The sequence below is a fragment of the Phallusia mammillata genome, chromosome 2 (genome assembly GCF_965637545.1).
Source record: "Phallusia mammillata chromosome 2, kaPhaMamm4.hap1.1, whole genome shotgun sequence".
NCBI lineage: Eukaryota > Metazoa > Chordata > Ascidiacea > Phlebobranchia > Ascidiidae > Phallusia > Phallusia mammillata.
The window spans coordinates 25,315,164-25,330,087 of NC_137253.1; the positions used below are offsets into that span (position 1 = coordinate 25,315,164).

Below are 14,924 nucleotides of genomic sequence, written 5' to 3' on the forward strand. Positions count from 1 at the left end.
CTGGTCAAGTCAGCTTAAAAATACAAAACAGTCTATGTTCCATTAGGCAAAGGGTCTGCGAATACAGAAAATGTAATAATCAGGCACTGACAAATATAACACATTGCATCTTTATCAGTGGTTAAAAATAAAAAGAACACTTTGGGGCTTGGCCTAGATTGCAATCTTGCTGGTTTGTTAGGTTTATATAGTGACTGAAGTTCCTATTACACCATCAAGTGTTATTTTGTCCGATGAAGGCACTGTTCCATCACTTTTGATTTCCCCTTCGAACATTTTCTGCAGCAGTACTTCTATGTTTTTGTGGCCTGAATGGAAAAAAAATACATTTAAAAATATAAAACCTAGTGAAGCATTATCCTCGCACCTTCATTGATTCTGAACTTGATTTTTGATCCATTATCATGCGCTGGATTTCTCTTCCCTGAGTAAGATGCTTCTCCAGAATCAGTTTCATCAATGAGCATATTTTTATCAGTGATAGTGCTGCTCATGTTTCTGGGCAACGGTGTAGTTTTAGTAAATGAATAAAACACATCAGAAAAACATATTTGTCTCTACCATAATGCAATTCTTTAAATTTTTTAACAGTATTACATGTGCTTTCTTATGTAACCTACTCGTTAGCATCAAGACCAAGTTCATGGATTGTTTTTTCCACTTGACTTTCAATTTCTGTTTTGCAAAGTCCATACTCGAGAATGAAAGCTTCCAGTACAAAGGCTACAATTATGCTAAACAATAATAAAACAGTCAAAAACATAGGTGACGAAAAATCTCACTATATCAGATAAAAGTAAAAATTGTTTTTTAACAGTAAAAAACATTGGCTGATTTTAATGAAACTGTGATGCTTCTGTACAGTATCTTTAATTTTAGTTATTTTATTCTGAACTAACATGTATTTTATCTAACTTACTTCATGATGAGAATCACCACAATCATATGAAACATCATGAAGTACAGTCTTGCTGCCTTACTGGTGACAAGAGTGTATCCCAAAGTGATAAGTGCACTGCCATAAGGAAGAATAAATTGCATACCGAACATATTTAATCACTAAACTAAAATTCAGGCATAAACGTAAAAAAACACACAAAAAGGATATTGTGCCACTGGTTGACCACTGTTAAAATCACTAGTGTTACAAATGAGTGAAGAATGTCATTGAAATTATTGTTGCAGTATCCCATTCTATGAAATTCTGATTCATTTAGCACTTCATTGCCACAATACAATTCATCAGGTTCTGTTGGATTTGGGAAAAACTTAATTTTGTCTTGGAAGGCTTCCATACCCACAATTGCAAATGCATAGTAGAGCATCTGAAAAAATAACTCCTGAGATAAAATACCAAGCAAAATATTTGAAGTAAATTTGACTTTGGCCAAACCGCAAAAGATACTATACCTGTCCATTAATACAACAGACTTAGATTGTGCCCCCGATATAGGAAGCTATTGCAGAACTGATACAGAGAACAGCATGTACACTTTCGGATTAAAACTTACCAGCAGTACAACTCCATATGTAAGAAGGGAAGGCATGATGTTCACTATAGTCATAATGATGATTCTGAAACCTTCTATGTTTCCAGCAATTCTTACCAATCTCAAGCACCTGAGTACCATAATAAAATCCAAAACTTCCCTTGGAAATGAGTTCACTGCACAATTTGAAACAAAAATATATAAATTTGTGAAAAAACGTTAACTGTTTTTGGTGCAGTTTGACATAAATAGTACAGTATCTTTATAAATTTATTATAACGAAAAGTGTCTTACATTCATTTAGGCTTGCTTCTATGATGGTTGCAATGAAAGCTGCCATGATAATGGTAAAATCAAACCTACAAATAAAAAAGAAAAAAGTAATAATATAGAGCAATTTTTTGAACAACATCAGCAATTGCTTACCAGTTCCACAATCTATGAAAACTAAAATACTCGCGAGGGCCATAGACATAAATTTTCAGTAAAATCTCCAAAATGAACATAGATAAAAAGAACCATTCTGTGTCTTCCGCATTTACACCAATGCATACAGCATTAGCAATAATCAAAAGATCAAATGCCCATACAAACGCCCTGTTAAAAAATAACAATTAAAAAAGGTTTTTGTTATTCCAACCCAAGTATACCTGTGTTTGACACATCTCTGGATAAAACGACTTGGTTTTGACTGGTATAAGTCAGGCACCATTTGCACAAACCAGTTGACACCAGTTGCATCTTCAACCACATACACATTGAGCAAGTTTGCCACCTGCAAAAACTGATCTTTTTCGATTCCATTCTTTCTGGTGTCATCTTCGTTCATTCTGTTGTTCAGAACCTCCCAATAAAGGTTGATCTGAAATGCAAAACATGCCAAAAAAGTCAACAAAACATATAAAGCAGTGCACAAGGTTTTTTAAGATTGTTAAGGGTGTAGCTAAATTCATTTTTTGCACACTCAGGGTTACAAACTAATAAATAAAACCTAAAATCTAATGTTCTATTATGCGATGTTTCATTATGTGATGTTTTATTTCATTATATGTTTGGGCGATACTTCCCAATCAAACCTTAATATATGATGGTGGTGAAGATAAGTTGTGCATAACATCCATCCATGCTTGATAGGACACAAATGGCTTTCCACCTTCTAGTTCTTCCTTTAGTATTTCAAATGCAAGTTCCAGTCTATTTCTTTTCCATAAAACAGCTCCCCTGATTTCAGTCTTTAAAAGCAAATGTTTAAATAAATGTATGAAATAAGATCAAAAATCTATCTAGTCCTACTTAAAAGCATGAAAAAAGCTGTAATAACGATTCACAAATATAAATGTAATCAACATTCAACTTATGTCCACAAACAAACTGATCTTTAAGAAACAAGATTATTTAAAGTTAAAGCATCTAAGATTAATTGTAACAATACCTGCAAATGTGTTCTGTAACTATTGTAAATTACAGCCAGAAACAAGTTCATAAAAATGTAGGTGTTGATCACTATGTACACAATAAAAAACAGGGAAAACCAACCACTGTAATCATATGCAGGCATCCTAAAAAATAAAAAAGGTAGTTGTCATGTCCATGCTCACATAGACACACTCTTTCGAAAGCACTTACATCACATCAGGACTATTTGCAGTTGTAACCAACACATACAGGTCAAAGAATGAATCCCAATAGTTAGTAAAATATTCATCACCACTTCTGTACATTAAGCCTCTAAACTCAAACAGTTTGAAGGCAAGAAGTGTAAAAAGTGCAATACTTGACAAAAACAGAATTAAAACATTCAAAATTTCAGGCACTGTATTGCGGATATTTCGAAAGGCTCTTCTAACCTATAAATATAAATGAAGTTAATTTAAAAAAATTAGAGCATGTGTTAACGAATAGATTTACCTGCCGACTTTCATTCATGTTGATCATAAAAAGTGGTCTTAAACATCTTGATATTCTAATCCCTTTGTTGCTGGTGCTCATTGTGATAACATAGACAATCATGTCAATTAACGTAATCTGAATACAAAATGAAAGTTAAATCTGAGTACAAAATGAAATTGTTTTTCAAACACAGCAATGTATCAAAAGATTATTTCAAAAGATTACCACAATTGTGAGGGCAATAACAATATTTTTCGGATCTGTTATAAGTGTCCGCCTTGGAACAAAACATGACAACTGGAACAGGCGAAATATAATTACTGCCAAGCAGAAAATCTCCATTATCATGGTTCCCTAGAAATATAAATAAAATTTTGTTTAAAACGTGTTTTTAGATTCATTTTGCATTAAATGCACAAGAAGAAACAGTTCGTTTAATTCCAAATTCATATTTCAATACGAACACACACATCAAAGTGACTTTAATAACTTAAAAAACAGCACACAATGAAATACTTATTACTTACCCAGTATGGAATGTAGCATCCAGGAACCTCTGGTTTTTCAAAAAGTGCAAGAAACAAAAGCAACCACATGAATAATACTGTACCAAACTGTAGCACAGGACGACTGTACGTTCTGTAACTGAGTAGTGATGCATCATCAGTGTTGTATTCCAACGTTCGACCAAGTATTGCATCTTCAATGCAAGTTGCACCAAGCAGAATATTCTGTCGGATACAAAGCGAAAAATTAAATTGTTTACTAAACGCGAAACGTAGACGCGACAAATTTTGCTATATTTTTACAATGTAGCCCCTAATTTGAAAAAGGTTGTTGATTTTCAAATTACCACGTGGATATGTTTGTTTACATTTTACGCTTGGGTGACTTCAGCTGATAATTTGTTGAAACAAAAACGCACAACCCTAATCCGGACCTTGAGCAGAATTACAAAGGAAGCAACTAAATATTATTACCGTAATTGCCAGCAACTGTTTACAATGACTTTTCGCAAAATGTTTAGTAATATTTGGATTGTATGTCACATTACACGAGTTTGTCCGTTAATTAAACGCAGTAACATTTATTTTTTGGAATTGCTAAAAAAAATCATTTAAGAAACTGTTTTGATGCACGTCTGTTGAAATGGTCAGTCGTGATACCAGGTATTAATAATCGCGAACAAAACGGAACCAAGGGTATTTTATAGTAGATGTAAAGATAGATGTTAAAATGGTTTTGTATCATTCTGGCTGCAGCCCAAAATCTCTATAATTCATTCTACCAGCAATATTTAGGCTACTGCTAATTGTGTTTCAAAATATTTGATATAATGGTCATTCGACCTAACCCCTATCTTGGAACGCTACTTCGACGCTGAAATATTTTTTTACCGTTATAGCCTACAACATATATTAGGTTACCATACGTCCTCTTTTTGAAGGATATGTCCTCCCTTTTAACAAAAACTAAATTGTCCCCGGGGACAAGAAAAAGTACGTTATGCCTTTGAAAACAGACAAATATACATCTTCAGCTTATTTTTTACACATTTTTATAATACAAGCTTATTTTAGTGTTGTGATAAACGTTTAACTTTATTCAAACTATAATGTAGGCTATACCGTCTAACTTCTGACGCTTTTTTGGGGGGCCCTTATAGTATATGTTCTTTTCAACAATGTGTCCTCCTTTTTGGGGATGGAAATATGGTAGGCCTAACATATATTACTTGGTGGTCAGACTCACGTACCTTTGACTTTTCTTCATGATATCTTGTTTCGGGAAACGATTTGCTTTTACCTCCCCCATCACCGGGTATTTCGCTTCCGTCGCCGGGAACTCTTTCGCTAAAGCCTGGAGTAGGCTCTGGTTGGGCCAAGTTAATAAAAACATTCACATTTTCCTGGTCAACTGTGTGGTTTGCAAGCGGTTTTACTGCTTTCTTTTTGTCCGCCAACTCTGCCTCTTCGACAAAATGTCCTTCAAGCGACACTGGCAACTCTTTGCCCTCAGCCATTATAATGTATAAACCTAATTGTAGAAACCCTATCCGTTCGCCGACACTGGGCAGAAATGCATTACACAATGCAATGGCGACGTCGCGTTGGCGCGGGGCAAATAAACTGCAGTTGAATGATTGACAAAATCGCATCGCCGCTTGTTTACAAAAATCATTTACTGCAAGGGGTTTAATTGATGCTTCGGTTACCACCACCATCGTTAAAATATAAGAGTTGTTGTATGTGGGTAAAGCTATTTTCACCTCAAAATCTGTTTTTGAACGACGTACTCTGCGACGAATTGCTACAGATGCAATGCGCAAATCAACAATATTACTTAAGACTCAATGTGTGGGATTTGGTTTTAATAAAATAAATATATGATGAGCAAAAATATGCAAAATGACTTCTATGTACGAGACGCAGGTAAAAACTTAGCCAGCATTCAGTTTTTGATCAATCTTGCAGTCTCTCTTATGTAGGATTATGTATTAAAATCTTGCAGCTGGTTGCAAAAATTACCAAAAAATGACATTAGCACTTATTACTTTCTTTACATTGCAAAGCACATAGATTGATAAAACGGACAGAAATTTTTGTCGTATACGAATCTCAAACAATTTTGTTTGATAGAACTGCGATGATCTTGTGGTACGGACGGTGACATAATTTAACCACTGAAGGGCGACAAAGAATACTATAGCTGTATAACAGTGATTATCATTATTCTAACCATAATTAAATAGGAATAATCGAAGTTTGAGCATGAAAAGAATATGTGCAAACCGAAATTAACAGGTAGATAAAAAATTTTGCTTAAACAACTGAGCGACAAAGAATATAGTTCCTGGAAATCGATATAAAAATGAGTGGTAAAATAAACACGCTAAAATAAATAAAACCAGTAAAACAGGAAAACAATAAAACAAGGGATTGATGTTACTAACTGACAAAGCTTCCTCAACCTAGCTTGGTCACTCGTTTTTAAAGATAAACAGTCTTTTGACTATGTCACATTGTTGCCTCACAACCTAAAGCAATGGTTCTCAACTTTTCGTGGACCGTGGCCCCCTGAAAGTAATTTTGGACCTCGTGGCCCCTTCAAGTAACCCTGTAGAACCTGTGACACCCTTAAAAAATGTAAATGGCAATCTCATGTTGGAAAAACAGGTCGAATAGAACAAACAAGAATCCGTAATCGTAAAAACCCTCAATATAGACAAATAGTATGTAAAATAGTCGATTAAATTAGGGAATAAAGTTAAAAAGGAAATGGATTTTAGTGGATGTTTCTGGTGAATCCTTTTCAGGCCAAACAAAGAACAACTGGATGCAGAAACATGCATTTACGTTGACCTTGCTGAAGCGAAATTACGCAGCTTAGACAAAAGAGCTTGTAAAGACTGCCATACAAGAAAAAACCTAATGCTGGCCCAACCCAAAGCCCTGCAAGAGTTAAGAAATCTAGTTAACAAACAAGATATAGTAATATGCAAAACTGACAAAGATGGCAAAATTGTGTTACTGGACTTTAAAGACTATGAGTACGCGATAAAAAAAATATTTGGAAAAGTTTGATATCCTGCCAATCGATGATACCACTTTTATACAACAGTGTGGTGCAACTAGAGAAACCTGCGAATGTTGTGCAAAAAATAACTCTACATTGAAGCTATTGCAGTGAGATACTGTCAATCAGGAATCAGCGAATACTGTCGGGGCAGCACGCAATATATGGATGCCGTGAAAAAGTGGAAAGAAGCAAACTTAAACAGAGCTGAACACAAGGACGTCGCATTATCATAACGGCTGCAGACGTCGTTGCATTGTACCAAAGCCTCCCGAGGATCAAAGATGCAGTTTTCGAAGCGCCAAAAAAAATCTAGTTACGAGCAACATCAAATTTGCCAAAACCTGGACCTGGGACATCACAACGGCAACAAAGTCAAAAAAGAACAACAGCATAAGACTTGTCTGGTCAACTGTAAAAAAATACAAAGCAGCTTTATTGCGACATTAAGCCAGGAACCACATTAATATTTTGAAAAGGAAACCTGACATCGCCACATGTTTCGGTATCATCTTTGTTGAAAGCCCTAGAAAAGAAAATTTAGACATGCGCGAGCAGAGTTGCAAGTCGGGCCGGGCTTTTCGGGCCGGGTTCGGGTTCGGGCCGGGTTCGGGCCGGGTTCGGGCTTAGGTATTTGTGAGAAAACGGGCTTAAAACGGGCCTGACTTTACGTTCCGTGTCCGCCATCGTTTTTAAATAAAATCACTCAGCTAAGTAACAATTCTCTGGCTTTGACCCAATGCCCACCCTCCTCTAAAACGTATTGTTTACCCCATTGTCTACTATTGTTCATTGTGTTTGTTGTCTTTCTCTTTTTTCTATCTCATCCTTTGTTGCAAGGCTTTCGTGGATAGGCCTGTCAATCAAAATTTCGGGCCTAAACGGGCTTTGCAAAAACGTTTCGGGTTCGGGCCGGGCTTCGGGCTTATACTTTCGGGTTCGGGCCGGGTTCGGGCCGGGTTCGGGCTCAGATTTCGGGCCCGCTTGCAACTCTGTGCGCGAGGCCAAATGGCAAAAAATATTGGACGCCAAAATAAATATTTAAGAAATGGTCCTGCTTCGAGTACGTTAAAAATTTCATCGGCACCCACCGCTATTGGTATATCCCTGCATACGCGTGCCTGTCCCACTTTTTACGTCTTATCTTTAATTTTTCTCCCTCGATTCGGTGCCCAGAGTTGCGCTTGTTTTGTTCGGGTTTTGACTTACAGGTTGGTTCAACAAGCTTTGTCAGTTAGTTACAGCAATCCCTTTTTTATTGTTAAACTGTTTTGCTGCTTTTATTTATTTTAGCGTGTTTGTTTTAGCACTCATTTTTATTTAACAAAAATGTCGTTCAACTGGTGTTAATGTTAAACAAAAATACTAGTTGTTTCTATCCATAACTTGTATTTTCGCTGACGTTTCGTCCACCAGAACGGTAGGACTTCTTCAGAGTTAAATATGCAACCTGGTGGACGAAAACGCCTGTACAGCACTCATTTTTATGTCGATGTTCAGAAACTGATGATGCCACATAGGCGAAATATATATTCCTTTATTTGAACCGACTGATTCTCTTTTACCAAGGATTTTATCGCCGATTGGTTTTACTGTATTATAATTAAATTGGCAAGCAGTGATCGTCAGTTTAAGCCATGCTCTCGATGGTTTTGATCTATTACTTAAGTTGTCATTTTAATATGAGCTGCACTCGAAAGCGGGCTAGAATTTTTCCCACACGACTGAAATGTGTTCCATGCTTATGTTCAAGAATTCGTCTGAATTATAGGGTTACTTAGTACCCATATGCATTTTTCGCGCAAAACCGATCTTCGATTGCTCTGGGTTACTATCAACAAGCAATGCGTTTCGGCATCGCATGTTACGTATACATAACTAAAAATGGCAAATATGCTCATAAATGTTGCCTGACTTTAAGACAAACCGCTGCTACGAAAAACCATTTGGGTTGGTTCGTGTTTGTGTTATATGAACCACTTAGCCTAAACAAGACATGCCTTGGAAAGTTTTTGTGACAAATATTGAGTTCATGACAGACACGTCACGCAGCCACGCGAGGACATACCTGATACAAATCTATCGTCGTCGGTTATGGGGCCTCACGCCAGTAACATCAATTATTCAGACCTTTAGGAAAGTGCGAATCGACAGTTATTCTGTTGCCTCTTAGGGAACGAATCCATGGCTTTTGAACTCCCTCAAACACACGCTCGTCATGGGAGAGTTCAAAAAACTTCGTTGCTTCGTGTTGGATTTCGAAAAACAATGGCTAAAAAGGGATTTACCTTTAGTTACAAAACTATAGACAGCCACATTATACAACCGTTACGAAAGTACACTAAACGATTTGGACTTCAAATTTATAAACCTTCATTTTAGGGGGATTTGATTAACAACTATAACAAATTCCATGATTTAAAACGCTCGTGTGATCGTTTACATTAAGAACAATAGATTCTTTAAAAATCAGATATTTGCGTTAAAACTATTTAGTGGGTGTTGTATATATACACAGTGCGTTGGCTTTTGAACATGAATAACACGAATTCCCAGTTAACTTTTTAAATAGACATACTAGTCGAGTAAACACTTATAACTTAGCTGCGTTTTTTTTACAGCGATTTTCACGCACGTATTAAGGTGTAGCCTACATCTTTACAGGAGAAAAGTTAATCAAGAATAACGTGCAGTAAAAGTACTCGACACGTAACAAAAACTACTATGCCTGCTGGTGAAAAATGTAAATGCTCAGAGAACGGTTGAATGTACAATGTTTTATAGTTATGTAAATGACCACAAATTGTATATAAATGTTAATCAAAAGATGACGCAAAACGCTTGAAGCAGTGGCGCGTGAAGTTACGTGAACGCCCAGTCTCTCGTCGAGTGCAAATATTTTCCATCGAGCAACGTCACGCGCGTTGAAAAAAGAGTTGGGCGCGATGCGTCTTGGCCGCGCATTGTAATTTTACGATTAGTTGGCAAACAATGGCCAGTGCGCGAACTCTGCGAAGAACGAAGTCACAAGTTGCGACTGACTTATACAGTACCACTTGGAATGTTTGTTCAAAACAGAAAAAGTAAAACGGTGTATTTAGATTCCAAGCAGTTTGGTCAGGTTGGGTAGGTTGTAAAACACGTTCTCTTTTTGTAGATGAGCTATCTGTTATCTGTTTTTTTTTTATCTGTTTTTGGTATCCACAGCTTATGATCAATAGTCCCGGGATCAACTATGTTTTAGACTTGCTTTTGAAATACTAAAGCCAGGTGTGCTATGATTTAAAATATTTGTAAATATCTAATGTAAAACGTCTTCTTAGTCGGTCAAATCTTAGTTGGGATGGTGCAAACTATGTCGTACATCTGGTTTCTGTAACTTTAGTGTGTTTTATCTCAACTTGCTGTTGCGGTGTAACTGCGCTTGCCTGTCGATTATACAGCTGGTCGCAGTCACTTTGTTGTTGATACATACACACTTTATGCACGAATTCAGTGCACAGTCGGAAAACCGCTGAAATCTTGTGACGCAGAAATAGCCGCGGGGAGCGAAGTGTGAGGAAAAGTTCGTTGGCCAATTAGTGCTGACTTCGCGTGCTTTGTTTCAGGCCGAGACCTTGTGCAGAATATACGTGTTAAGATATCTGCATCTTAGCGGAGGTGGTTTGTAAGATACTATCAAATGTTATTAAACAGTGTATTATTTCTTGACAGAAGTGCATTAAAAAGTTAATGCTTACTGCTGGAACTGTACAGTTAAAACGTTGAAACGATTCTACGTAACAATGCCCCTTGTCTGATCTGTTGACAAACGAAAAGTGGCGAAGAGCCTTCTTTAAAAACTAGAGACATGTCGTTGGAAGTTCGCATAATAAGCGTCAATGGATTAAAGGGCAAAGACGCTCGGAATTGCAGGATCACCTTTCGGGGTAAGGATATGATAAGATGATGAATGCAACATAACGTTTGTATTTACGCCGTTTAATGTATCAGCTAAAGTGCCCCTGAAATCCCTTCTGTTAAAACGACAGAAACAGCATGGTTACTTTTGTGTAAAGGTACATATTGTTTGAAGTCAAATTTGTCAAACTAAGTGTCCCATCCACCAACATATTGTGCCCAGCCTAGCCCGCCATTTAAAATGATAACAAAGTCGTTTAGGTACGTTAATGCAGTAGATTCAAAGTCAGTTGGTACCTGATATCATTCTTAAGTGAATTAACTGTCTTACCAAATGAACGTTAAACTTGAATTGACCTGTGCCGTTTAATCCGCAAAACAACTCTAGTTTGAAACACTGATTAAGCTTATTGCGAAACTTTCTTTTTTTATTTTGCTTAGATCACCCATTTCAAACGCGTACAATTGAAGACTGCGATGATGAAGCAAATTTCCAAGAGGTTGTTCACATATTTTCTGGCTAGTTTAAATATAAGTTGTATAAAATAAATGTGAAATAGCCGTGTGTTGTCCACGCACACACCGACTTGAAATCGAACGAACTTTTGTTGGCTTTGCAGATATTTGAATGGCCGGTTGCCAGCAAAATCGAAGACAGCGAAATGATTGTTATCGATGTCTACAATTTCAACAAAGTGTTTTCGAACAGGTAACCTGAATGTGTAGTGACAAAGGTATTGAAAACGATGCCCAACAAAGCACGGTAATTTTGGAAGTAACCGTGTGCGAAAATGACGTCAATCGGGAAACATTTTATCACATTAAATTGAACGCATTTGCTTGGTATTTAGTAATAAAAAATTACCATAGGAGTAGCTTACTTAAGCCTTTCGACAAAAAACTGTCATCGTAGTTAGGATGAAGTATTAGGTGATAAAATTTAGTAAAATACGTTGAGCAAAACAACGTTTTTTTACTGCCTGCAATGACATTTTTGTTCATAAATTTTAGGCTGATTGGGAGGTTTCAGATGGTGCTGCAACAGGTTGTGAAAAACGGCAAAGCGGAACTCACGGAATCACTTCTGGATACAAACAACACAGCATTGAAAGTATGTTCCTAATCTTTCTTGAACGTGTTAACTAATAGTGCATAAACCGTACCATCGATTTTGTCTTGGTTCGTATTTGGTCATTGCATTTCGGTACTTGCGACTGTTGGCCACTTGAAAGCAATTTAACAATCTAAAATTTATTTAATTGAAAACATGAGACGTATCAGAATTTCTTTCTTTTTGAATACCAGATTTGTTTTGCCTGTAAATGACAATACTGTAAATGGCAAACTTGAATCGCTACAGATCAAACACGGCTTTGATATATCATCATACCTATTTTATTCAAATAGACCACAATCACGCTCGAAATCAAATACCTGGCGCCTGATGGAACAGTTGGCAATTGGGCTGTTGAAGATTTCTCACCACAGAAGCCACAAGATTTGCTGAGCGTCAAATCAACGACAACCACCGACACGAAAAAGAGGTATTGTTTTATATGCAAAACTTTTCCTACGAAAGCCGAAGTTTCAAAGCCGTTACAGTGTAGTTACTTACTTTGTTTATATTAGGCTTTGTATAGCCCCAGTATCTCGGTAGGTGGTGTTTTCCCGTGATTCTGTCAGAATATTGCAACGTAGAGAGACCCCAAGCATCTTAGACACGCTGGGATCGCGGTGTAAATATTTGACAAAAAGTTTGAGAACCACTGCACTTACACATAGGCCGAGTCTTAACTTGCGATTGTCTGTTATTTGCCACATACGCATCAATCGGTGATACCGTTGGTCTTTACTTGAACAACGCGTAAAATTATTGTTAAAATATTTTTGTTCAAATTGGTCGTTTGTGCTTTACGTTGACATACACTTTTTTGTATTTTATCGCTCTCTTGGACGCAGTAAAAAATCTGCCGCGAGTGTTTTCGGTAGGAAGGGTTCTAACAGGTGGGTACACATCACTGCTATCACTGCTATCACTTCGTTACACCTTATGGATCCCTGTGGATTCATGTGTCATGATTTATGTCCTACATTAACTCGTGTTACGCCATTAGGCCCTGTAGTCTCTTCGCATGCCTATACAAGGCAACTTATACCCAACATGATACGTGTTAATTATTATGGTTAAATCGGCAGAGTAAGAATAAACACAACAGCGTTTTTTTGAATTTAATACAAATAGAAGACAAGGACTTCAAAACACAACTGTCATGTAACTGCCACATAGTTGCACTGAACATAACCAAAGTTATTTTACTTTTACACTGATGAAAACAATAGCGATTTTGAAATTGTTTGCAATAAAGTGTAAGCACTGTGCACTGTGTAAGTTCTTGGATAGTTCTATTTGTTATTTCCCGTTTGTGGAACAACTTTCTCAAAAGGTTCGATATGTGCTGATACACTATTCGCTCTGTTACCCCTGTAGAAAGTTATGTCTGCCAAATCAAAAATGAAAGTTATGCACATTTCTTTCCAGTCAAGTCATGCAGCCTCTACTTAAGGATACGGATACGAACAGGTACAATTATGTAGTTCACGTGTATTATTACTAATAGCAACTTAAATCCTGATTAGACCACAGTCCTCGTTGCTAATCCAATCAACGCGAAATAAATTGCTTTGTCAGGGTTACAAGTAAGTACCGTTGTTATGAAGGCAATCGCACGTATGGCATTGACAACCAGTCAAGCGATATTTTACTTCTTTGTGCACTTTTTTGCGGTTTCATTTCTCGCGATGTGGTGCAACTGTTCAGGGGCGTTTTGTGTTCAAATTGAATAGGGTTGTGGGGATTGGTATTAGGAACAGGTGCTGTGAAGTTAAGTTGTTTGTAATTTGACATTTGTTGTGTGAGCTTGTATTAAAACCACCAGTAGCAGTTTTTGATTGCCTCAAGCGATAACTTGACGACCTACCGCTCAAAAGAATAATTAAATGCAAATCACATTGCATTTCATTTACATGTCAAAACAACAGGGATCCTTGGTATACAATGTTTTTTTGCAACTTTAAACGTTCTCGGTAGAAAAACGTCTATGAACACATCAAGTATTATCAGCATAATTTCCCAATAAAACGTTGGGCTATTTGTTACATAGAACATTCTAAGCTCAATTTTCATTGAACTTTGCAAAATGTCAAAGGTCAGGGGTTATGGGCACACCGTTCACCCCTAAACCAGGCCAGGGCCTACAAAGGTTTCGAAATATCGCCGCTAAAACCCAACGTCTACGAATGATATCCAGTACAACGGACACTGTGGCCAAACCTCAAGAGCCCGATGAAGTTCCAAAGCCAAATGGGTATCACTGTGAACTTATGTGTTTGTTGATTTCTCCGTTACGAGAAGAAACCGTCACTGCATGCTTATAGTGTGACCAACAAGTTGAGCATGAGTTGCCCTACGAGTTGGACCCCAGTTTGTGCATTTCACAAATATGGATATAAATTTATGGAAATAAGAAAACAACGTTTAGCTAGTATGTGAATTACATAGAAAATGTTACACCCAAAACAAAAAAAAACACATTTTCGCTGAATTTTATCGAAGTTTTGGAACTTTGTTCACCCTAATTTTGTTTTGGTCTTTTTGACACAAACTGACATTGAAATTTGTGAGATCTCAGGTATTTAAAACAAACTTGGACATGACTCCCAAGGGAAAAAATGTAAATGTCAATCTGTAACGATCAGTGTACCCTTGCAAAACGTTGCATGACTCATCATACCTAATCCAAAAATTATGTAGCCTACTTTGTACAAACATTGACCAAAAAGCAGTGTTATAGAAAAAGAATTACTCGCTATATAGGTTACTGAAATTATATTTATGTTTGGTTTGTTGGACTTTATCTTACACTTTGCGTAGAATGTTACCACCCTGAAGGGTAGGATTATGGTTGTAGTGTTTTCCTCGATGTTTCACTTTGTTTGTATTGATGTGAGCACAATAACAATGGTTTTAAAACGATCGTTTGAAATCAAAGTATGTAAACGAAGAAAGTT

At 36.9% G+C, this 14,924-nt stretch overlaps 2 protein-coding genes across 6 annotated transcripts in view; one reads left to right on the forward strand and one right to left on the reverse strand.

The window, feature by feature from the left end:
- Positions 1-37: 37 nt before the first annotated feature.
- LOC145215349 (two pore channel protein 1-like) lies at positions 38-4,042 on the reverse strand. Its single transcript, XM_080084035.1, has 15 exons — positions 3,908-4,042; positions 3,606-3,734; positions 3,399-3,515; positions 3,117-3,337; positions 2,923-3,049; positions 2,567-2,722; positions 2,141-2,352; positions 1,917-2,087; positions 1,785-1,849; positions 1,512-1,666; positions 1,109-1,325; positions 920-1,010; positions 621-734; positions 368-498; positions 38-308 (listed from the first exon to the last, which is right to left on the reverse strand). The coding sequence occupies exons 1-15, from the start codon at positions 3,974-3,976 to the stop codon at positions 184-186; spliced, it is 2,100 nt and encodes a 699-aa protein (XP_079940161.1). The 5' UTR covers positions 3,977-4,042; the 3' UTR covers positions 38-183.
- A 6,595-nt stretch (positions 4,043-10,637) lies between these two features.
- LOC145215351 (otoferlin-like) overlaps positions 10,638-14,924 on the forward strand; it is a 54,973-nt gene continuing 50,686 nt past the window's right edge. For 3 of the 5 annotated variants that reach the window (XM_080084037.1, XM_080084041.1, XM_080084039.1), the window contains exons 1-8: positions 10,638-10,885; positions 11,298-11,356; positions 11,477-11,565; positions 11,868-11,967; positions 12,264-12,400; positions 12,816-12,860; positions 13,396-13,437; positions 14,063-14,221. In XM_080084037.1, coding sequence (XP_079940163.1) covers positions 10,807-10,885; positions 11,298-11,356; positions 11,477-11,565; positions 11,868-11,967; positions 12,264-12,400; positions 12,816-12,860; positions 13,396-13,437; positions 14,063-14,221 — 710 coding nt within the window. In that variant the 5' untranslated portion in view covers positions 10,638-10,806. The remainder of the gene's footprint in view (positions 10,886-11,297; positions 11,357-11,476; positions 11,566-11,867; positions 11,968-12,263; positions 12,401-12,815; positions 12,861-13,395; positions 13,438-14,062; positions 14,222-14,924) is intronic. The other 2 variants (XM_080084040.1, XM_080084042.1) reach the window with 2 other exon arrangements.